General features: G+C 41.0%; 1 protein-coding gene across 3 annotated transcripts in view; it reads right to left on the bottom strand.

The window, feature by feature from the left end:
• Nucleotides 1-16,227: 16,227 nt before the first annotated feature.
• RNF8 (ring finger protein 8) overlaps nt 16,228-25,676 on the bottom strand; it is a 37,943-nt gene continuing 28,494 nt past the window's right edge. Inside the window, exons 6-9 of one of the 3 annotated variants that reach the window (XR_004352354.1) lie at nt 24,948-25,055; nt 22,532-22,736; nt 16,785-17,049; nt 16,228-16,525 (exon numbers count right to left, since the gene is read on the bottom strand). Coding sequence is in view for 2 of the 3 variants with exons in the window: in XM_032650327.1 (XP_032506218.1) it covers nt 17,033-17,049; nt 22,532-22,736; nt 24,948-25,055 (330 nt within the window). In the remaining variant the exon portion in view is untranslated. The other 2 variants (XM_032650327.1, XM_032650328.1) reach the window with 2 other exon arrangements.

Raw genomic sequence — 25,676 nt, 5'->3', positions numbered from 1 at the left:
CCCCTAATTTTTTTATTTTGAAATAATTTTGGACTTAAATAAAAGTTTCAAGAATAATACATAGAATTTTCAGATACCCTGGACTAGATTCCCCAGTTGTTAACATTTTACCACGTTTACTTTATAATTTTCTATTTATACACATATGCAGCTCTTTATATATATGTAGTTTTCTCTATATCATTTTATACACACATACATACACATTTACCTCTCTATATAAACACACTGTTTTTATGAACCATTCGAAAGTAAATTGCAGGCATGATACCTCTTTATCCCTAAATACTAAAGTGTTTGTTTCATAAGAACAAGGATAGTCTCTTACTTAACCACAGTATAATTATCAAAATCAGGAAGTTAACACTGATATGCTACTTTAATCTGCAGACCTTATTTATATTTCACCAATTGTCCCATAATGTCCTTTGTAGTAAATAATTTTTTTTGGATAAATGGCTAATGAAAATGTGATATATATAGATATAGACAGATAGATAGATAGATATATACACACACATATACATATACAAAGGAATAAGGAAATCCTATCATTTGCAACAATACAGATATAACTAGAGGGGATTATGCTAAGTGAAAAAAGCCGGATAGAGAAAGATACTGTATGGTATCACTTATATGAGGAATTTAGGGGGGAAAAAAGTCGATCTCATAGAAACAGAAAATAGAAAAGTGATTGCCAGGGGCTGGGAGATGGGGGGTGGAGGATATAGGGAGAGCTTGGTAAAAGGGTACACAAACTGTCGGTTATAAGATGAATAAGGTCTGGGGATCTGATGTACAACATGGTGACTATAGTTGATAATATTATATAGTATAATTAAAATTTGCAAAAAAAAAAAAAATTTGCTAAAAGAGTAGAAGTTAAATTTTCTCACGAAAAAAAGGGGTAAATACATGAGGTGACAGACGTATTAACGATGGGGAGGGGGATCTATTCACAGTGTATACATATATCAAATTTTTACACTGTATACTTTAAATATCTTACTATTTAATTTGTCAATAATACCTCAATAAGCTGGACATAATTTTTTGGTCTAGGGACCTATCCAGCATCATACATCAAATTATGGTATGTCTCTTTAGTTCTCTTTAACCCAGAACAGTTCCTAAGTCTCTGTAGTTCATAACCTTGACATTTTAAAAAAGTTGTTTTGTGAAATGCTCCCAAATTGGAATCTAAGGTTTCCTCATGATTAAATTGGAATCATGAACTTTTGGCAAGGATAGCACAGAAATGGCACTGCTGTGCCCCTCTTATTGCAGGGGAGGGGCATGATGTCAATCTGTACCATTACTAGTGGTAGTAATTTGATCAGCTGTTTAAGGGGATGTCTAAGTTTCTCCCCTGTAAAGTTACTACTTTTCCCTTTGCAATTAATAAGTATTTTGAAACTATATACATGTTCTGTTCCTCATCAAACCTTTACCAACTAGTTTTAGCATCTGAGGATGACTCTTGCCTAAACCAATTTTCACCGTATTATCTTCTAAACGGTGGCTTTCTAACTCCATCATTCCTTCTTAATTTTATGGTTGGCATTCTATTATAAGTAAGAACTCTTCCTTCTCCCTAATGTAAGTATGTATATATGTATGTGGTTTTAATAGCATTAGGTTATTATACATTACTGTTATTTATTTTAACGCTCCAAATGACATTTTGGACACAATTTTTATACGGTTTTTAAGTAAATTGTTTTTATGAACCTACAGATAAATGAGTAATTTGTACGTTAAGTAAAATGATATTCAAGAAATATGTATACTAAGTTATAAAACATGGCAAGTTTTACACTTTATCTGGTTTTATCACCTTTAATGACTTTTAATCCTCAGACATATGGATTATAGCAGCAGTAGCTCAAAAATTGTATCCTTCCAAGGATCTCACTATTGTTGCACATGGTGTTGAATGGTTTTCTGTGCCTTCCTAGAAATAATGGTTCTTGTTTTTTATATCACAGATTTTTCACAAAGTTTTTATCATATATATCACATAGTAATACAGTGTTATAATCTCATGGTTTTTAGGATAGTCAAGAAAAGAAGGAAAAATATATTTATAGAGTCTTCCATATTAACCCAAGTATTTACCATTTCTAGTGCTCCTCGTTTTTTCCTATGGATTTGGGTCATTTTCTGGTGTCATTTCCTTTCAGTCTAAATTACTTCCTTTAGTATATCTATAAGGCAGCTCTAATAGCAACATGTTTTTTGTCTTTACCTAGTAATGTCTTTATTTTGCTTTCATTTTTGAAGGGCAGTTTTGCTGGATATAGAATTCTTCATTCAGCACACTGAATATGTCATTCCACTATCTTCTGACCTCCCTTGTTTTGGATGACAAGTCAGCCAACAGTTGTATTAATGCTCCCTATATGTGGAATCATTTTTCTCTTGCTGCTCTCAGATTTTCTCTTTGTCTTTGAACACTTAGACTATGATGTGTCTAGGTGTGGATCTCTGTATTAATCTTTCTTGAGGTTTGTTGCATTCTCGTATACACAGATTCATGTTTTCATCAGATTTGGGAAGCTTATGACCATTATTTTTAAAAAAAAACCAAAAAAACTCTGCCCTTTATTCTCTCAACTCTCCTTTGGATACAACCATTAGACATATGTTGTATGCCTAATGTCTGTAGGATGTTGTCCCACAGGTCTTTGACCACCATTTATTTTCTTCAATTTAAAAAAAAATCTTCAGTTGGGTAATTTCTACTTATTTATATTCAAGTTCAATGATTCTTTTTTCTGCCATCTGAAATCTGCTACTAAGCCCCTCTAATAAATTTTTCATTTAGTTATTATACTTTTTGTGGTAAAACATATATAACATATAATTTACCATTTTAACAATTTCTAAATGTATGTAATTCAGTGGCATTAAGTACATTTGCATTGTTGTGCAACCATCACCACTATTCATCTCCAGAACATTTTCATCTTCCCAAACTGAAACTGTTACCCATTAAACAATAACCCCTATTCCCCCTCTCCCCTCAGTCCTTGGAAACCTCCATACTTCTTTCTATCTGTATGAATTTGCCTATTCTAGGTACCGCATATAAGTGGAATCATACAATATTTGTCCTTTTGTGACTCACTCTCTTTGCTTAGCATAATGTCTTCAAAATTCATGCATGTTGTATCATGTGTCAGAATTTCCTTCCTTTTTAAGGTTGAATTATATTCCACTGTATGTATATACCACATTTTGATTATCCATTAATCCATCAATGGGCAACTCAGGTTGCTTCCAACTTTTGTTATCATGAATAGGCTTCTTTGAAAATGTGTATACAAGTATCTGCTCATGTCCCTGCTTTCAATTCTTTTGGGTATATACCCAGAAATGGAATTACTAGATCATATGGTAATTCTATGTTTAATATTTTTAGAAACTGCCATACTATTTTTCACATATCTCCATATCTTCTTTGGAGAAATATCTGTTGAAATCCTTTGCCCATTTTCCATTTGGGTTGGGTTTTTTGTTGTTGAGTTGTAGGAGTTCTTCATATACTCCAGATATTAATTCTTTATCAGATATATGATTTGCATATATTTCTCCCATTCCACAGGCTGCCGTTTCACTCTGTTGACAGTGTCCTTTGATGAACTAAAGTTTTTAACTTTGATGATGTCCATTTATCTATTTTCTCTTTTGTTGCCTATATTTTTGATGTCATATCCAAGAAACCATTGCCAAATACAATGTCATGAGATTCTCCCCTATATTTTATTATAAGAGTTTTAGGGCTTCCCTGGTGGGGCAGTGGTTGAGAGTCCGCCTGCCAATGCAGGGGACACGGGTTTGTGCCCCAGTCTGGGAAGATCCCACATGCCATGGAGCGGCTGGGCCCGTGAGCCATGGCTGCTGAGCCTGCACATCCGGAGCCTGTGCTCCGCAACGGGAGAGGCCACAACAGTGAGAGGCCCGCGTACCGCAAAAAAAAAAAAAATTTATAGTTGCACTCTTACATTTAAGTCCTGAATCCATTTTGAGTCAATTTTTGTAGATGATGTAAAGTAAGGGTCTAACCTCCTTTTCTTTAATATGGATATCCAGTTTTTCCAACACCACTTGTTGAAAAGACTGTCCTTTCCCCATTGAGGTCCTTGCATCTTTGTCAAAAATTATTTGACCATATATGCAAGGGTTTATTTCTCGGCCCTCTATTCTATTCCATTGGTCAATATGTCTGTCTTTATGCCAGTACCACACTGTTTTGACTACTGTAGCTTTGTAGTAAGTTTCGAAACCAGGGAGTGTGAGACCTTCAATTTGTTTTTCAAGATTGTTTTGGCTATGAGGTACCTTGAGATTCCATATGAATTTTAGGATGGATTTTTCTATTTCTGCAAAAAAGAATGTTCTTGGGATTTGGATAGGGATTGCACTGAGTGTATAGATTGCTTTGGGTAGTTACTGTATTCTTCAACTCCAGAACATCCTTTGGTTCCTTTCTATTTCCATCTCCTTATGAAGAATCTCTATTTGCAGACTCATTGTTGTCATAACGTCTTTTAATTCTTTAAACAAAATTTCCTTTAGTTCTTTGAACATAATTATAACAGCCTTTTGAAGTCTTTGTCTGCTAAATTCAATATCTATAGTCACTCACAGTCAATTTATTTATTTATAAATATTTATTTATTTTGGCTGCTCCAGGTCTTAGCTGTGGCACGTGGGATCTTCGTTGAGGTATGTTTACTTGTGGCACACAGGATCCTTAGTTGCAGCATGTGGACTTCTTAGTTGCGGCATGCAGACTTCTTAGTTGTGGCATGCGGACTTCTTAGTTGCAGCATACAAACTCTTAGTTGCGGCATGCATGTGGGATCTAGTTCCCTGACCAGGGATCGAACGCAGAACCCCTGCATTGGGATCACTGAGTCTTACACACTGGACCATCAGGGAAGTCCCCCAGAGTCAATTTATATTGACTATTTTCCCAAGTATGGGTCACGCATTTCCATTTCTTTGTGTGTCTTATAATTTGTGGTTGTTGTAGTTCTTGTTGAAAATTGGACATTTTAGATAATGTCTTGTAGCAACTCTGAATTTTAATTCCCCCCCTGCAGGTTACTGTTACTGCTATTTGTTTCTTTATTGTTTCTCTGATTAGCAACTTGTCTGGGCTAAATCCATGAAATCTGTCTCTCCTGCAGTATACAGCTAATGATGTCTCTGTTCTGTTATTTTTATTAAATTAATTTATTTTATGTTTGGCTGTGGTGGGTCTTCAGTTGCTGCGTGCGAGCTTTCTCTAGTTGCGGCGAGCAGGGGCTACTCTTCATTGCCATGCGTGGGTTTCTCATTGCGGTGGCTTCTCTTGTTGCGGAGCACAGCCTCCAGGCACGTGGGCTTCAGTAGTTGTGGCACGTGGTCTCAGTAGTTGTGGCTCAGGGGCTCTAGAGCGCAGGCTCAGTAGTTGTGGCGCCCAGGCTTAGTTGCTCCGTGGCATGTGGGATCTTTCCGGACCAGGGCTCGAACCGTGTCTCCTGCATTGGCAGGCAATTGATTCTTAACCACTGCACCACCAGTGAAGTCCCTGTTATTTTTTATTCTTATTTTTATTTCTGTCTTCCTGAGGATTGCCTCATGTACTGTGTAGCTTAGTGGCCAGCCAATGATCCTGATCAAACAGAGCTTGTCTTCAGCCACCTCAAGCCAGTAAATCTTCTGTTCTCTACTGACAGATCTGTGTATGGGTGGGAGTGTATTCATAGTTTAGGCCATTTTCAGTCTTATCCAGCTTTTACTTTCTGCCACATCCTTTTGTATTTCCTCTGCACATACATAAAGCCTCAGGGGTGGCCAGGAGTGTGTCGCTGACTTGGGCCCTCTCTGATCTCTGTGCATGCATGCAGCCTCAGCCTGGAACATGCTTGCCCCAACCAAGACTACAACCTCAAGCTAGCAGTGCCACTGGCCCTCCTCACTTCTACCTCTGAGATTGTCACTTTCACCAAAAACACTGTTGGGTGTGGCCACTGTCCTCTGCTCCAAATTGAGTGAGCCCCCATTGACCACAGCAGAGAAGGTGCTGGTCCTGACTGTCCTAAAATTTAGAACCTCTGTGTCAGATAACCAGAGGGAGCGTGTGACGGAGCAGGCCCAGGCCAGAACATCACAGATTCTCACTATTCTTACCTGAAGTTCAGCAGTTTTTGAAGCATAAATGCTTCTCAGATTGTTGTATGATTTTGTTTCGTTTCTGGGGAACTGAAATGGTTTTGTCAATTTTTCTTTATGTCGACTATTCCTTTTGTCCTAGTTTCTTTTGGGGTAAATGATATGCTGATCTCTTCACTTGGCCATACCTGAAATTCCTGCCTCCAGTTTTCTTATTTTAAATGCTCAGTATTTTCTAAGGAAAAATAATATGCAAATATAGCCTGTACAAGTACTGTGTGTTCATTCATGCCTTTACCTCAAAACACAGACAATGTGCAAAAAGAGAGTTCAAAGGGAAAAGTAAAAGCAAGAACCTCTGCTACTTGCATAACTTGTTACTCTATACATGGCCTGTATTATGTGTCAGCAATAATAAATTATCTTAAATAATATCCTGTAACAGCTACCTCAACTGTTAGGTTTGAAAATTCCTAGTCCACACTTCTAGACTGCACACTTGCTCATGTTACACAAGGCCAAGCTGCCTTATGGAGAGTTAAGAATTTTCATTTGAACTGTCTAGTTTGCAAAACCTGGACCAAAAATGGAAACAATGTACTTCTGTTTGTTTTTGTTTGATCAACAAAAATTCCTCGAAAGCAGCAAAGATATCAATGTGAGAAACACACTGATCACTCGGTGCCGAATTGCCCAGTGGCTGGCCAGCTACATAACACAAACATGGAAGACCGTAGTCATGTATTATCTAGTAGTAAATCTAATAATACTTAAATTCTGAAGGATGAGTAGAAATATTTTTAAATATCCACAGCAACTTTAATGTGATATGAAAATAGCTGTGGTTTCTATTGATGGCAAAGACACAGATAATCTAATGTTCTGGGGCTTGTTGCCTACTGTATCAGTTATCAATTCTGCATAACAAATTGCCCCAACATTTAGTAGCTTAAAACAACATCTATTATCTCACACCATTTCTGAAGGTGAGGAATCTAGGAGCAGCCTAGCTCAGTAGTACTGGCTCAGGGTCTCTCCTGAGGTTGAAGTCAAAGTATTGACCAGAACTACAGCCATCTGAAGGCTTGATTGGGCTGGAAGATCCACCTCCAAGCTCACTCAAATGGTCATTGGCAGAAGCCTCACTTCCTTGATGAGCCCTTTTTCAGAGCAGGTCAGAGTGGGAAGTGCCCTCTTATGTCTTATAGTTGGTTACTGAGACCCACAGAAGCTGGGTAACTGGCTGAAGGTCACAGAGCAAGAAAAAGGTAGACTTGAAGCTCAGACTCTTCCCCATCACATTTGCCACCTACACAAGTAATGGAACCTCATGCTGCCAACTCAAACCAAAAGAAAATGTTTTGGAAGGATACAGGCCAGCTCACAGGATTAAGGCAAGGCTGGACCAGGCTGTGTCAGTCTTCTGACTCAGGTGTAAGCAACAGAAATGGCTTCTGGGTACAGTAGTTAGAAAGAGAATATATTGAAAGGATTAAAAGGATATATCAGAAAGAGGTTTAGCAGCTATGCGGCCAGGAATAACACCCCAAATGGTACTACAGAACCAGTCTGGTGGTTCTATAGTCACTACTGCTGCCAGCACCTGGGCATGAACAACAAAGCTTGTATGGCAAATACCTGTGACTATGGACAATGCTGCAAGCACTACTGTCACGACTGCTTCTAGAAACACCTCATCAGCCACCATTCTCACAGAACACGATTCTGCTTGTCCTACATCTTTGCATCACATTTCCAGTTCACAGCTTGAATATGCCTAATTAAGGGATCCTTGTTCTGTATGCAGTTCTAGCCACAAGGGATTCTGGGAAAGCAAGTATCTGATACTTTCAGCTTCTTTCTGGGGAAGTGGGCTTTGCTTCATGAGGAAGGGAACTAGTTAATAATATGAAATTAGTTTGGGTGCTGGATAGCCAAAAAGAAGGACAAATGTAGGTGAGATAGATGCAGGAAAAGAACAGGAACCAAAGACTTTTGTAACAGCATCTTAAAATAATGCTTAATTTGTTCCTGCTGTTGCAGCTGGAGATTAAGGTGGAAGACAGAGGGGGAGATTACGAGGTATAATAAGAATATATTCTCAAAAATGAAGAGTTCTGGGGCTTCCCTGGTGGCGCAGTGGTTGAGAGTCCGCCTGCCGATGCAGGGGACGCGGGTTTGTGCCCCGGTCCAGGAAGATCCCACATGCCGCGGAGCGGCTGGGCCCGTGAGCCGTGGCCGCTGAGCCTGTGCGTCCGGAGCCTGTGCTCCGCAAGGGGAGAGGCCACAACAGTGAGAGGCCCGCGTATGGCAAAAAACTAAAAAAAAAATTAAAAAAAAAAAATGAAGAGTTCTGGGCTTCCCTGGTGGCACAGTGGTTGAGAGTCCGCCTGCCGATGCAGGGGACACGGGTTCGTGCCCCAGTCCGGGAAGATCCCACATGCCACGGAGCGGCTGGGCCCATGAGCCATGGCCGCTGAGCCTGCGCGTCCGGAGCCTGTGCTCTGCAACGGGAGAGGCCACAACAGTGAGAGGCCTGTGTACCGCAAAAAAAAAAAAAAAAAAAAAAGTTCTTATGAATATATTAATATACTATTTTTAAAATTAATATACCTATAAGAATATATCCATAAGAACAGTGTATTAACATATATAATATTAACATTTATATATAAATTATAATTTTATATTTGAATAAATTTATTATATAAAAACAATAATTTATTATATAAATATATATGATCTATATAATTAAAAAGAACAAAATTATTTTCATGAGGGAGAGTGCTCATGAAACAAAGCCCATCATTTTATTTTGGGATAAGGACATCCATGTTTGGTTGTAGAACTGTTCCAGCCTTTAAATACTAAATCCACACATCAGTTCTCTGACTTCCAGCTCTCTCCTTCAAATACTGTTCTTTGACCCTGTAGATACTTCCTGCAGGCCCTGGACTCATCTACTGTCTAATTATCATCTCCCTCCTGTCTTCATTTTTCACCCTAACCAGGCTTGAATCCAAGATCCATCACTTCAACCCCATGGCACCCCCTTAACCAAAATCCCAACTCTGTAATGTGTGGGTGTGGGTGAAGACACACCCAATATGCTAGCTCTTGTGTGGGTAGGCAGCACTGCTAAACCACGTCCACAGAATCTGATAAAACCTTTGTGGGAAGCTTTTGACCTTTTGACCCTTTATTAGGATGTAGCTCACAATGGCTTTTTCCTTTTGTTCAGGGCGTAAACACCTAGAGCAGTGCCTAGTAAAAAATGGGCATCAAATAACTATTGCTGAATAGAATTTATTGGAAATATCCAGAATTCAAATAGCCACTAGATGACAAAAAAAGTCACACCAGATTCACGTATTTACAGAGCCCGAAGGAGGTGGACAGCAGGGATAGTGGGTCTGGAAATTGGATTTAATGTGGGGATCTAGGTTAGACTCTGGTAAAGCAACAACACGCTGAAAATACCACTTGGAGATTAAATTAATGAGCTCAGGTAACCCCTGGTGGGCACATTGTTTGGGGATGCTGCAGAGAAAGAAAGTCCAGCAACTGAGCATTTATTGTGCAGGATTCATAGGCTCTTCTAAAATGAAGAAATCAGCTAAACAAGACAGTTCATTACTTTTCATCAACACAAGGCCCCATCTTCTCCTCAGGAACTCCTACTCCTACTGCCTCAACCCCCATTTATGGAAAAAGCTAAAAGAGTTGACCAGCTGGGAAGTTTTACTGGTGTTCAGAAGAACAAGCCCTTGGCCTACGCTTAACAATGGCAGCATTCTGCTCAAATCAGGTCCTGCATCTGTTAACAAGACTGCTTCTCTGGGTAAGAGACAATGATTCCAGGATTCTAACCTTCTTAGATACTTCTTAGGTTAGGACCACAATGCAAGTTAGATGTCCTTTCTCTTAATTTCTATGTCAAGCAGATTTAATTGTAGAATTTTTTAGAGGCCTAGGGGAATGAGTTGTTGAGACAAACAAACCTAGGGCACCCCTGAGTTATCCTTAGATATGAAGTGAGGCGATTCTATACAGAGTCAGGCTATAAAAAGCAAACAGGCAGTGGGAGAGACCTGCCCATCCCAGGCACTCTTGCAGATGTGGTGAATGCCTGGATGGTTGTTCACAGAGCAAAAAGTAGTGAGAGAGAAGAGCTGGAGATAATGAGGGGATTTAGGTCTTTCTATAAAAACAGCAGTTTCAAATCAGAAAAACAGATAACAGGTATCCAGCTATCCAACCCACAAAGGGCAAAGTCCCCCACCCTGGCACAGCCTGATTGCTGGGATGAAGGCTGCCTAGAGGTAGAGTAAGCCCTTTATAGGTTAATGTAATCAGATGGATATGGGACACCTGCCACTCACTGCAAAGCACTTCACAGAGCTAGCTGGCTGCATTCATCTGCTTAATAAGGCCAGAATCTGAAACAAACCCTCTTTACCCAGTTTCTCAGAGCCCTGTTTTAGAGAACATGCCTTTAATTAGAGCCAGACAGCACAGTGGTGGGGCTCAGCTATACTGTGGTTTGGTGCTTGGTGCATGGTAACTTTTCTGCCTTTGGTGCAAGGCAGAAAAGTTACCATGTATCTTTCTAGGCAAGCAAAATGTAGATGGTGTTTAATATCAGATTTCCCTCGAGGAAAAGAACATACTGTAGCTTGGAGAAGTGATTTCAAAGTTTGGGTTAATTTTTGGTTTGTGTCCTTTAATAATAGAACATTCAAGTTTATGTTTGTGAGCAGTGCAATAACTGGAATAATTATTTAGGCCTCACTATAACACATCACAGTATTTTAGAGATGAAAAAACTGAGGCTCAGAGAGGTTAAGTTGCCCAAGGTCACACAGTTACAAATGGCAGGGCCGGGATTCAAACCCAACTAGTCTGACTTTCAAATATTTTCTTTTTTCTTTTCTCTTCTTTTTTTTAAGTCTGTATTTAAGAGCTCACTTTCTTAACCTGTGTGGCACACTTGGGAGGAATGTGGTGTTCTGGAAGGAGAGGTTGCAAGTCACTCTTGTGTCCAGCAGCCAAGGAAGAGAAGGATCATTCTGTGAGATCAGTCTCTGCAGACGGCCTTCAGGCTCTTTGAGTTGAGATGTATCTCCTTTGAGGATCTTTCCTCTAATGATGTACAAGGGGGCTCACCGCAGAATTGTCTTAAAGAGTAAAAAGTGGGAAGCACTGGTCCCCAATATGATAGCCACCTGACCATGCAAGAACCAGTTAACTATACAAACTACACAGCTCATTTGTAGTAACCCAACACAGGTATACGTCACTCAACATAAATTATAAGAATTTCAGTGGCAATGACACGAATCTTACTAGAAATGAAGTTGATTTTCTGAAGTCCTTACCTTGTCAAAATGTAAATGGCTATTCATACAAAGTGATGGTTGCACTATCTTTTTCTTGGATGGTTGGGAGCAGATTGATTTTACCTCAGATACCCTGCCTTGGCTTTACTGAAGTTTTGCACTGTAGGGTTTTGTGGAATCAGAAGCCTAATTGATTTCATTCTTATTTCAATGTGGACTAATGGACCTTTGGATGGAAGTAGTTATATTAGATTATAGAACCAGACTTACTAGACCATTACTAACAAAACATTTAGAAAAAGTTATATCTGTAAATATTTTTAAAAAGAAACAGATTGAGCCTCCTTGATTTTAATAAAGAACTCCCACTAGGTGGATTTCCAGATTTCCCTTTTTTCCTTCTTCACATACCACTTTATGGGTTCTATGTCATTTTTTTTTTTTTTTTTTTGCGGTACACGGGCCTCTCACTGTTGTGGCCTCTCCCGTTGCGGAGCACAGGCTCCAGATGCGCAGGCTCAGCGGCCATGGCTCACAGGCCCAGCTGCTCCGTGGCATGTGGGATCTTCCCAGACCGGGGCACGAAGCCGTGTCCCCTGCATCGGCAGGCGGACCCTCAACCACTGCGCCACCAGGGAAGCCCTCTATGTCATTTTTGTTGCCATTATTTTTGTTTTGTTGTTTTAGTTAAAAGTATATACTCTGATATTTATTTAATAGGACTTTGTTTGAGAGCTGTATGAAGAAAAGAAAGAGTAAAAGGTTTAAAGCAACCTGGATCTTAAAAAAGGAAAACTGGAAAAACAAGTTATGGTGCAAACACATAATGGAATAATAGGCATCTGTAACAAAGAAAGAGGAAATTCCTTACGTTCTGACATAGAACAATCACCAAGATATAACTGAAAAAAAGCAAGGTACAAAATACTGTACAGTTTGTTATCATGTGTGGAAAAGAAGGGAAAGAAGGCCTACATGTGTGTTTTTGCTAGTATAGACAGAGAAGATCTCTGGAAGGATATACAAGGAAACAGCAACACCTGTCACTTCTGTGCAGGGAAGTGTCACTGGGGGACAAAGATGACAGGCTTTTCTCTTTAGGTCCTTTTGTACCTTCTGATTTCAAAACATGTGACCATGCTGCCTATTCAAAAAATGTATATCTGGTAGATGGAGAAAAAACAATTTACAAAATTCAACATCCATTTATGATAAAAACTCTTACCAGGGATTTCCCTGGCAGTCCAGTGGTTAAGACTTCCACTGCAGGGGGCACAGGTTCGATCCCTGGTCGGGGAACTAAGATCCCACATGCCACAGGGCGTGGCAAAAAAAAAAAAAAAAAAACTCTTACCAAATTGGGTAGAGAGGGTACGTATCTCAACATAATAAAAGCTATTTATGAGAAACACACAGTCAATATAATACTCAACGAGGAAAAGCTGAAAGCATTCCTGCTAAAATCTGGAACAAGACAAGGATGCCCACTCTCACCTCTTCTATTCAACATAGTATTGGAAGTCCTAGCCACAGCAATCAGACAAGAAAAAGAAATAAAAGGCATCCAAATTGGAAGGGAAGAGGTAAAACTGTCATCATATGCAGATGACATGATTCTATATATAGAAACCTCTAAAGACTGAACAAAAAAATTACTAGAACTTATAAATGAATTCAGCAAGGCAGCAGGATACAAGATTAACATACACAAATCGGTTGCATTTCTTTACACTAACAATGAAATATCAGAAACAGAATGTAAAAAAAAAAACAATACCTTTCAAAATTGCACCCCAGAAAATAAAATACTTAGGAATAAACCCGATCAAAGAGGTGAAAGACTTATATGCTGAGAACTATAAAACATTAATAAAGAAAACTGAAGATGAATCAAAGAAATGGAAAGATATCTCATGCTCTTGGATTGAAAGAATTAATATTGTTAAAATGGCCATACTGCCCAAAGCAGTCTACAGATTTAATGCAATCCCTATCAAATTATCCATGCCATTTTCCACAGAACTAGAGCAAATAATCCTAAAATTTATATGAAACCATAAAAGCCCAAAATTGTCAAAGCAATCCTGAAGAAGAAGAACAAAGCGGGAGGCATAACCTGCCCAGACTTCAGACAATACTACAAAGTTACAGTAATCAAAACAGCGTGGTACTGGCACAAAAACAGACATATGAGGCTCAGTGGAATAGAATAGAGACCCCAGAAATAAAGCTACACACCTACAGACAAAGGAGGCGAGAATATACAATGGGAAAAAGACAGTCTCTTCAGCAAGTGGTGTTGGGAAAGTTGGACAGTCACATGTAAACTGATGAAATTAGAACACATCCTCTCACTATACACAAAAATAAACTCAAAATGGCTTAAAGACTTAACATATAACACCATAAAACACCTAGAAGAGATCATATGCAAAACATTCTCTGACATAAATCATACCAACGTTTTCTTAGGTCAGTCTCCCAAAGCAATAGAAATAAAAACAAAAATAAACAAATGGGACCTAATCAAACTTACAAGCTTTTGCACAGCAAAGGAAACCATACACAAAACGAAACAGACTGGGGGAAAATATTTGCAAATGATGCAACCGACAAGGGCTTAATTTCCAAAATATACAAACAGCTCATATAATCCAACAACAACCAAAACAAAAACCCAATCGAAAAATGGGCAGAAGACCTAGACATTTCTCCAAAGAAGAAATAGAAATGGCCAACAGGTATGTGAAAAGATGCTCAACGCTGCTAGTTATTAGAGAAATGCAAATCAAAACTACAGTGAGGTACCACCTCACACTGGTCAGATGGCCATCATTAAAAACACTACAAATAACAGATGCTGGAGAGGCTGTGGAGAAAAGGGAAGCCTTGTACAATGTTGGTGGGAACATAAGTTGGTGCAGCCACTATGGAAAACAGTATGCAGGTTCCTCAGAAAACTAAAAATAGAATTACCATATGATCTAGCAATCCCACTCCTGGGCATATATCCAGACAAAACTCTAACTCAAAAAGATACATGTACCCTTATGTTCACAGCAGCACTATTCACAATAGCCAAGACATGGAACAACCTAAATGTCCACTGACAGATGAATGGATAGAGAAGATGTGGTACATATATACAGTGGAATACTATTCAGCCATAAAAAAGAATGAAATAATGCCATTTGCAGCAACATGGATGCAACTAGAGATTATCATACTAAGTGAAGTCAGTAAGAAAAAGACAAATACCATATGATATCACTTATCTGTGGAATCTAAAATATGACATAAATGAACTTATCTACGAAAGAGAAAGAGACTTACGGACATGGAGAACAGAGTTGTGGTTGCCAAGGGGGAAAGGGTTGGGAGAGGGATGGAGTGCGAGGTTGGGGTTAGCAGATGTTAGCTATCATATACAGAATGGATAAAAAACAACGTCCTACTGTATAGCACAGAGAACTATATTCAATATCCTATGATAAACCATAACGGAAAAGAATATTAAAAAAATAATATATATGGGCTCTCCTGGTGGAGCAGTGTTTAAGAATCCGCTTGCCAATGCAGGGGACACGGGTTCGAGCCCTGGCCCGGGAAGATCCCACATGTTGCGGAGCAACTAAGTTCGTGCACAACAACTTCTGAGCCTGCGCTCTAGAGCCTGCAAGCCACTACTGAGCCCGCGTGCCACAACTACTGAAGCCTGTGCACCTAGAGCTCATGCTCCGCAACAAGAGAAGCCATGACAATGAGAAGCCTGCACACCGTAACTAGAGAAAGTCCGTGCACTGCAACCAAGACCCAACACGGCCAAAAATAAATAAATAAATTTATTTTTTAAAAATTTATTTAAAAAAAGAATATATATATGTATAACTGAATCACTTTGCTGTATAGCAGAAATTAATGACATTGTAAATCAACTGTACTTCAATTAAAAAATTAAAAAACAAACAAACTGTCATGGCTGAGCAGAATCTTTGGAGTTGGTCTCTGGACACGAGTCCACCATCTCCCTAGATTGCCAACTTTTCTTATTAAAGCACCTTTCCTTTCTTTAAAAAAAAAAAAAGTATATCTGTACTCTTCTAAAAATTTATATATCCCATGCAACCTATAAACAAAACATATGTATAGGGGAAACAGGAGACTGTTACATCAAGATGTAATAATCTTTTCCTTCTTTTCTCTGTTTCTCCAGAATTTTTTGATTTGCTTATAATGGCTATTTTTAAAGTATTATTTTCTATGTTTAACTTAACTTCTTCCTTGACTACACCAGTATTTCAATCAGTAATCCCATTGAGAAAGATGAAAATGAAGACTAGGGACGCCAGAATCCCAATATACACAGGATTCAACAAAGGAAAAACCTACCATCCCTATGAAACACATGGGGTATAAATAAAGAACTACAGAGAACTGTTCTCTAGGTAGGCAGTAAAAAGGGAGAAGAAAATACCTTTCCATCTGGAAGCAAATCATTGAATGACATAAAGCACAACCAGTTTCCTACTAGAGCTCCTCATTTTAAATAACTACTCTTCAACTTCCTGTGTTTTCCTTCATTCTCATCACTGGTAACCAAGGATACCACAGATTTTCCTAAGCTCCTACTTCCCAAACATCAAACTAGTTTTCTTTGTTTAAAATGAGAAAGCAGCAAAAGAGAAATCATTTTTAATTTTTTTAAAAAAGCATATCAAGTTCTCATAAAATCATTGCCCATGTTTGCTGACATTGGGTAAAATAGATTTGGAAACCACTTCAGAACCCCAGCTGAAAGAAGGGAATTCACTCCATCCCAAAACCAGGTAGCAGTGACTCATCTCTGGAATGAAAAGGAGACATACCAGTTGGGGGCTTAACAGAGCCCATCTGCTACGGCCATGATCTTGGCCTTGGCTTCTTAGGCTGACATGCACTTGAGTCTATCATCGGATAGAGTCACTTTCTTGGTTGCAATTTATGAGCTGCCAGTGTTTACTTGTGAGACTGTCTGGGAGCTGGAAGGGAAGGAAGATAAATATACCAAAGCCCAGCTGAGCAACTGATAGGTTTTACATTTTATTTCCAGGAAATGACATTGTTTTCACAAAGAAGAGGTATGCCATCCTCTCAAAGAGAGGCTGCCTTCGCCTTCAGGGGCAGCCATAGGGATACACCCAACCTGCCCAAAACATATATCAACAGAGATGCTTCTGAGGTACCAAAACAACAACAACAACAACAACAAATTTAAAAAGCACAACAGAAATACATAACCTGTTCAGTGTAGTGAAGCAGAGTCTCTTAAGTACTCTGAAGCAGTCGGTGCTTCAGACAATGGTGGCAGCAGGGATGGCCAACATGGAGGGTCGTGACGGAGGACTTCCAAACTCAGTCTCTGTCCCACGTGGCTCTATCCCATGCTCTGTCTCAGAGTGGCCCCACACCTGTCCATAGAGAATCCTCCAGACCATCCCAAGTTCCCACTGCCTGGCAGTTTTTCAAATGTCCTTGGAGCACAGTCTTCAGGACAGTCTCTTTGCTTTGGAGAGAAAAAAACAGAGAGATAAAGGAGGAGCCTGCATTTCCCTCCCCTGGCCTCCCTGCTGCCACCCTCAGTCTTTTCCCCACACAGCAGCCATGGTGAACCAAGAAAATAGACGGCAGATCAAATCACTCTGCTCAAAGCCCACTCCTCACTTCACCAGAGTAAAAGTCGAAGTCCTTCCAAAGGTCTATAAACCCCTATACAATGTGCCCCCTGCCCAACCTCCTGACCTCACTTTCTATTCCCCGTCCCATCGTTCACTCCACTCCAGCCACACCACCTCCTTGCTGTTCCTCCTATCCCCTCTGCCTAGGACACCCTTTCCCCAGATGGCAGCATGGCCACTGCCTACTGAGCTTTACTCAAATACCACCTTCTTCAGTGACTACCTTAACTACTCTATCAAAAACTGCCAACGCTCTCATCACTCCTGACCCTTTCTTGCTTAATTTTTCTCCATAGCACAAATCACATCTAACTTTTTAGATTTTCACTTCTCCTTCTATTCTTCATACCTAGAAGAGTGTCTGGCACAAAGCTGGCCTTCAATTAATATCTGTTGGAGGAAAGAAGGAATTACATACACAGCAACAGGCAGGGAGAGGTGCAAGTTTTTCCTCTGTCCAGAGAGAGGGGGGGTGCGAGGGGCTATTCACTGGCCTCTAGTATTTTCCAATAGCTGTGCTTCCTTGATCCCAGAGAAGCAGGGATCTTGGCTTACACAAAGGGCAATCTCAAGACCTTCCTTGAGGTTAAGGTCTTGAATCCTTTGGTAGGCAGATTGAAAGTGTTATTAAATTTATATACAAAGGAACAATAAGAGTTTTGGGGGGAGACACACATCAAGGGATAAGGCAAGGAAGGATAGTAAGTGACAAAAGAGAAGGGAAGGAAAAAGGGTGGGGCAAAAATGGGATGTGGTGATGGAGGAATAAGAAAAAAAGCTTCTATTAATAAGTCTAATCTTTGACCCTATGGTAATTTTGCAAAGCATGAATTTTTAAGTCAAAATTTTTAGAGAATCCAGTGTTATAAACTACTTGAGTGCATGCAGGTGGACACCCCAACCCATGCCAATCTTGCTGAGTGCCACTTTCTCTGAAACACTGTCCTATGCCAGGCAGCCATGCTGACTTCATGCACATGACACCCTGGATTCTTGAGGCAATACTGGGAAGATTAAAAGTACTTGCTAACAAGTATCCTCTATGGATGAGGTCAACTTGGCAGACACTGTTACTGCTGCCATTCCCCATATAGTCCTTTACAAGGCTCTGTCTTTCAACAAGTGATGATGGGTAACACCAGGGAAAGCCTTCCAGGTGGGCAGGCAGATACCCTCTTCAGAGACTGTGAGTTTCTCCTGTCCTGTGTCTGGATCACGCTCCTCCTAGCCTACAGGAAGCTGGCAAGAGCCACAGGCCATGTGATCTTACCTGGGCCAATCTTCCCAGAGACCACCAACCTCTGGAGGGACCTCTGTCTCAGATTCAGGAAAGCTATGGTTCATAAACCTTTCTCCCCACCTCAGCACCCCTGAAGGCCAAGGCACACTCCCACCAGTAGCCTCGGCTCAATATTATAGTATCAAGGGAGCTGGGAAGTACAGTTTGAAAAAGCCCCTGTACTGAAAATCACTGTTCTAAAGGACCAACTAGATTTTATTTCTAGATCATTTGCTTTTTTCTTTTCTGAGCACAACCCAAAGAAACTGCTAGGAAAAGCTTAAAGTGAGAATGTTAACACTCTTGTCAACCAACCAACACTTAATGTGAACAGAACAAATGGGAATGGGGGAGCAGTTGACAGAAGACTCTGCTCCAGCACCTCCCCAGCTCCAGAGGGAGATCCTCCATAGCGGATGTCACAAAATGTCTTCTCTTCAGGAAAATCTCACGTCAATATCCCAGCAAGCCACAATTACTCATGCGACAAGCACTTACTCAACATTCGTTACCTGCCCCAGCTCCAGGGCACCCTTTCTCCAAACACAGGATCTGGCATCCTAACACTCTCCTCCTCCTCCTCCTCCTCTCCTCTGGATAATCTGGCCTCCCAGACTTTACAAAGGATCTATGGCTAATCAGTCATGAGGCATTACTCCTCCGGTGCGGATATGGGCCTTGAAGACAACAACCAGCCGAGGAGGCCTGGAGTGGGGCTGCTCTCGGTGCAATCAGAGACCTGTGCTGCCACAGACGGGCAGGTCCTTCTCTCTGAACTCAGGATCAGAGCAACCGCTGCCCAGGAGGAAAATGGCCCTGCCAGTGTCAGAACTGTGACAATTACAGGCTTGCCAATTCTAGTTCCCAGATCCTACATTTGGTCCTTTAAAAATTCCCATGCGCTGGGGATTAAACCAGCTTTCAATTGGCAAAGAAGGTTGGTATTTGAACTGAGAATTTTCTCTAAACTCCACACTGCAGCCCAATGAAGCTGCTGATGGCTCTGGCACATTTTCCTAAATCGGGCCTCAGAACCTTCTGTCTGTCTCTAGAGAAAACCTCAAAGCTGCACTCGCTGCGATAAATGCAGAAACCGAGGCTGGTGCCAGAACTGCTCTCAGCCAGTGAGTGGGACAGGGAGGCCGATTCGGTTTACTGTGTTGGCTCCTAGTGTTACTAAAAAGGCAGCAAGGCACCAGATTTAGCCTCTGCAGAGAAAAGAGGGGTCTGATACTATCTACTCTGTGGTATTAACTCTGTGTGAGGAGAGTCAGAGATGAATTTAGGACACAGGGTTCTTCTTTCCTTTTCCAGTGGCTGCATGCATCTACCATGCTCGGACTTTTGAGAAAAAACCTGGACAGTGGGCTGGGTGAAGAAAGTACATATCGGTGTGTGGAGAAAAGGGAACTCTCCTGCACTGTTGGTGAGAATGTAAACTGGTACAACCACTATGGAGGTTCCTCAGAAAATTAAAAATAGAGCTACCACACAACCCAACCCAACAATTCCACTTCTGGGTATTTAACCAAAGAAAATGAAAACATTAACTCAAAAAGATAAATCCATGCCCAATGTTCACTGCAGCATTTCTGGCAATAGCTAAGATATGGAAGCAACTTAGGTGCCCATCAATAGATGAATGAATAAAGAAAATGTGGTATATATATATACAAGGGACTATTTCTCAGCTATAAAAAAGAATGAGACCTTCCCATTTGCAGCACATGGATGGACCTCGAGTGTATTATGCTAAGTGAAAGAAGTCAGGCAGAGAAAGACAAATACCATATGATTTCACTTAAGTCTGGAATCTAAAAAACAAAACAAATGAGCAAACATAGCAAAACAGAAATAGACTCATAAATACAAAGAACAATATGGTGGTTGCCAGAAGGGAGAGGGATGGGGGAATGTGTGAAACAGGGGAAGTGAGTTAACTTCCACTTACAAACTTCCACTTACAAAATAAATTAAGTCACGGGGATGTAATGTATAGCATAGGGAATACAGTCAGTAATATTGTAATCACTTTGTATGGTGACAGATGGTAACTAGACTTATTATGGTGATCATTCTATAATGCATAAAAATACCAAGTTACTATGTAGTACATCTAAAGCTAATACAACACTGTAAATCAATTATACTTCAAAGAAAAAAATAAAAACAAGAATAACCCCCAAAAAACAAAGAGAAAGTACATGGGTGTACCCACCCACACAGAGACCCAGCAAACTTAAGCTCAAAGGCTGACCTTGGTCAAATCTGGGCTCCCAGGTCAGTGTTCCTCTCAGAAAGGAAAGAGAGAAGAAAACAGAAGGCATTCACAACACCTCAGTAGACACTTCCTAAGCCTTGGCTGTCCTCATGCTCCTCTGGCACTGTGTAGACATGTCTTGTTTGGGCCACCAAGGGGGGCACTGCTAGAACAGGTCACTGCTTCTCATGCCTCTGTGCTTATGCTAATTCCTCTGCTTGGAAAGCTATGTCCCTAGGGAACCTTTAGGACTCAGTTCAAATGGCACTTCTTCTGTGAAGCTTGCTCCCATACCTCCACCTGTCCAGGCCGAATTGACTGTCCTCTCCTCTGCAATTTTCCAGCACCCTATTATGGAACTTGTCACATTACCTACTTGTTTTTCTGTCTCCTCCGTAGACTATGAGAGCTGAGACAATACCCTGTTTATCTCTTTATCCCAGTGCATAGTGTAGTGTTCCTATAAATGCTTATGGAGTGATGGGAGGTGGAGAGGAAGAGCAATGAATTCTGCCAGATTCAAGTGGCTCCTGGGAGGTAAAAAAACCTATGGGGACTCAAAATTGGGCACAAAGTCCAATAGTACATAGTTGTCAGAAAAGTAGAAAACACCCTGGTTTCAAAGAACTGCCTGAGGACCGCCCCACCCTCAGAATGTCTTCCTTGGGCATAACAGGCTCAACACCTGGCCTGTGACAGGCTTGCTGCCCTCACAATGGCTGACCAACAGAGGGCCAATTCCATACCATACCTGCTTGCAAATCAGCATCAGATTTCTGGCCCTACTCAAAGAGGCTGACATCTGTTGATAGGGCTAGGAGAAAGAGAGTGATAGACAGAAGATCCTGTTCTTAGCAGTGTGGCTTTTAAGCCTCCAGCTTCTCTGGACTTAGAGAAGGGAATATCCAAAGACACACATGAACATGGGTTCCCGATGGCCAGGTGGTGGAAAGCAACTGGAAGGGCAGTGAGCTTTTGGTTCTTCTCCTCTGATTGGCCTTTATGTGCAACCAATTGACTTCACAGCACTTCGGCTCTGAGCTTTCCCAGAGGGTAGTACCGTACTAGATTTCTAAAGGGACTGAACATGATAATCAGATCCACTCTGCTCCTCTTTACTCTCATCTCTGCCCAATAACCAATCCTTCCGATCCATTGGCTTCCTTGTGCTTTGCCCCAGGACACATTCTTTTGCCACCAGGACATTCAAGTCTCAAGCAGAGTGGCTCTGCAACCTTCAACACAGCAGGCCCCAAGTATGATGAGATCACTTGTTTAAATTAGCAGATATTCACTATGGAAGTATGGTTCCTTGAGGAAACTCACCCACCCCTTCCCTAATCTCTTTATTTAAACTCTCTCTGGCTGGGAAACCTGTTTGTACCACATCCTGTTTATAATTTATTGTATACCCAACCCAAGATTTCTGCAACACCCGGACAGCAACTAAACTGTCTTGAACAACAGCACCATCTAGTGACCAGCAGAGCAAGCTGTGTGACCATGTGTTTTTCTAATCACATCCTTTTTTATCCCCAAAACCAAGACACATACACCTAAGCATCCCCATTCCCTGCTGGTCAAATAAGTTAATTCTACCTCAACTCTTTCTAACATGTTCATTATCTTTAACTCCCTTTACTTTTCCCAATTTCTTCCACCTCTTCTTTAGCTCAAGAATCATTTATCTTACTCTTCCCTATCCAAAAACTCTGCCTACGTTTGTAAGTCCTTTGTTGAGGGGACTTACCTCTTGTTCATACCCACTCACCTTTTCGTTCCCTGATGAGGACAATTCGTCGTTCTTGCACTTCCGAGCTCAGATTATCTACCATCTTATTAATGCAATTGTCTAGAACCAGGGAGTGGGTTTTCGACTTGATGTCCTTCCGACAAATGGGGCATTCTATCTTCCGCTTCATCCACTCACTGATACAGTAGGAGCAGAAACTATGTGCACAGTTCAAGGTGACAGCCTATAATGGGAATGTGAACATACAGATCAGAACTGTGATGCTTACTTCCCCAGAGCGGTTGAGATCTCAGAACCAACTCAGATCACACTGCCAACATGGGTTAGCTACCCTGCAAACAAATGTCACTGGACGTAAGTAGGACTAGTAAGCGTGTGAATGTTTGGTATAAATACATCACTAATTCTCTCATGAAAACAAATTTATGTCCTAATGGTGAATTAGCACCTCAATTTTAATATATGAAGGGGAACACACAGTGAATACTCAGTATACAGAATGGTAGGAGGCATCATCTTTACTCAAAAGCAGCTAAAAAAGTATATGTAAAAGAGAACTTAGGCTGGGAAAAAATGTAATGGGTTCAACTGATAGTGCCTTAAGTAAGTAAGCCTGTGAGAAGAGAGAAAGCAGAAGGAAGCCTGTATGTGAGGGGCTCCTATGAGTAACTCCAATGGTCAGCTTTCTGCCAGGACACTTTTCACTCCCCAAAACATAAACCATTCTCCTCATTACTCTTGTTTATGTACATCTCCTAAGATACAACTTTCATGAGGCTCAAAAGTCTTCCTTCCTGTTTTTAGGATAGCAGTGGAAAATAACACAGAAATCATGTATTTTTCAAATGCCAAGTTGAGACCAGAAAGCCAACTAGGAGACCTTCTCGATAACGAATGAGATAAATTCTCATAAACGGGACTAAAAACCTGTCTGATTAAAATGAAACCTCTTCCCAACACTGATTTTAAGAGGTGACCCGCAGAAAAGGTCAGGCACATGCTGTAAACCAAACAAAGTCAAGTTATTTGTCTCTTACATGTCGTGCAGATGCTCTGGGTTGGCTAACTCATCACCCATTCCAACCACCCTTTCCTTGTCTTCTTCTATTAGGGTCTGTAAGCCACGTCAAAAGAGCACGAACTGAGTTTCTCCAAAGTAGGAATCAAATGACTAGAAACTATGGGGGAAATTATGACCCGAAGTCAAAGTAGATCCAGAGCAAAAGAAACAGGTCTACCCAGGAGAGATTTTTCAGGAAGCTAATAGACCCAATCTCCCTAAAGTCCACCAGAAAAAAGGAAGCAGTGTGTGTATGCATTTTCTTTTTAAAGGAGTCTGAAAAGCACTGTCATTTAACAAATTGAGTTTAACACCTGTAGTGTAAGATGAACTGGACACAGATAGCAGAATGTGTGAAAATAAAAGAGGACTGTGCAGGACTTCCCTGGCAGTCCATCCAGTGGTTAAGACTCCACGCTTCCAATGCAGGGGGTGTGGGTTCCATCCCTAGCTGGGGAACTAAGATCCCACATGCTACACAGTGTGGCCATAAAAAGTATAAAAAAAAAAGGAGATCCTGTGCAAAAACAAGACAGGATAACAGGGAATTCCCTGGTGGTCCAGTGGTTAGAACTCTGTGCTTTCACTGCTGAGGGCACAGGTTCAATCCCTGGTTAAGGAAATAAGATCTCACAAGCTGCGCGGTGTGGCAAAAAAAAAAAAGACAGGATAACAGATGGTAACCTAGGAGAGATGTTTCATTTTCATAAGGAGCCTCAGAGTTCCTGAAATGTGTTCCACTTGGCCACTGAATTCCCAGCAACCACACATCAGTGGCATTTACCCCCCTGTTCAAAGGCTGCACTGCACACCTACTCTCAGCACTGTGCCCATTCAGAGCAAAGAAAGAAGAGTTTTATTGAGCAGCTTTATTCTGATACTTCAAATTTCTAATGCCATCTAATTCTGGATTGTGCCAGAATCAAGTGGTTCCCGGGAGGTAAAAAACCTGTAAGGAGTTCAACACTAGGCACAAAATCCAACAGGACATAGTTGTCAGAAAAGTAGAAAGCACAGGACATTCTGACCTGTGGGAGGGTGGGGCAGCTCTCAGGTGGTTCTTTGAAACCAAAGTGTTTTCTCCCCAACACCAAAGAGATAAAGGCTTTATTAGAGCCCAAAACACTGATTCTGCCAAACAGATACTCAAGAACAAATGAAATAAGAAAAAAAGACAGTGGAGGTAAAGAAGACTACGAAAACAAATGAGAAGTGACCATCTCTAGCAGTCACTTTGAAGTCAAATAGCTACAGTAAGTTCCTGGAGGAAAAACATTCTTCAGAATGTTTCCCTACAGCAGAAGCAGTCTGTGTAGCCTAGGCTCCATTCAGGGCTGGGAGAGTGAGAAGGCATGAGCCACCATTCATAATTACCTCAATGAAGTATTCTGAACAAATAATACACTGGAGCTCATTCTCTAGCACGTCATTCACATGGCTAAGAACTTCCTCCTTCTGTGCTTGCACCTTCGCCTTCTCTTCCTGCAAAAACACACAACCCCACCTGTCATTCGGGAGAACCAACGAGAATGCAAAACAGTACAGGAAGCAGGGTTAATAGTCTGCAATAGGGGCCTCCCTGGTGACTCAGTGGTTGAGAGTCCGCCCGCCGATGCAGGGGACGCGGGTTCGTGTCCCGGTCCGGGAGGATCCCACATGCCGTGAAGTGGCTGGGCCCGTGAGCCATGGCCGCTGAGCCTGTGCATCCGGAGCCTGTGCTCCGCAACGGGAGAGGCCACAACAGTGAGCGGCCCGCGTACCGCAAAAAAAAAAAAAAAAATAGTCTGCAATAGGATTCAGAAGGAATCTAAATTAAAAATTCACCCTGGCACAGCAACACGAGAATAAAACTCTTTCCGCAAGGGTTAATGTTTCTCAGAACTGCTTTCTAATATAGGACACTATCTTCCATTTTTTCCCTCTCTCGACTTTTTTAGTATGTATTCGCATTGCAGGTTCTGTCTCCTTCCCAAAAATTAACCAAATGATAAAAACTGAAGGTAGCATACCCACTCCACCAACCACCCAAGACCAGAATGAGGCATTAGTATCCTATAGCAAACTACAGTTCAGAGGTGAAACAAAATCATCCCAAGCAACCAA

The sequence above is a fragment of the Phocoena sinus genome, chromosome 11, assembly GCF_008692025.1.
Source record: "Phocoena sinus isolate mPhoSin1 chromosome 11, mPhoSin1.pri, whole genome shotgun sequence".
Classification (NCBI taxonomy): domain Eukaryota; kingdom Metazoa; phylum Chordata; class Mammalia; order Artiodactyla; family Phocoenidae; genus Phocoena; species Phocoena sinus.
This window is presented reverse-complemented; position numbering and strand designations above follow the sequence as displayed.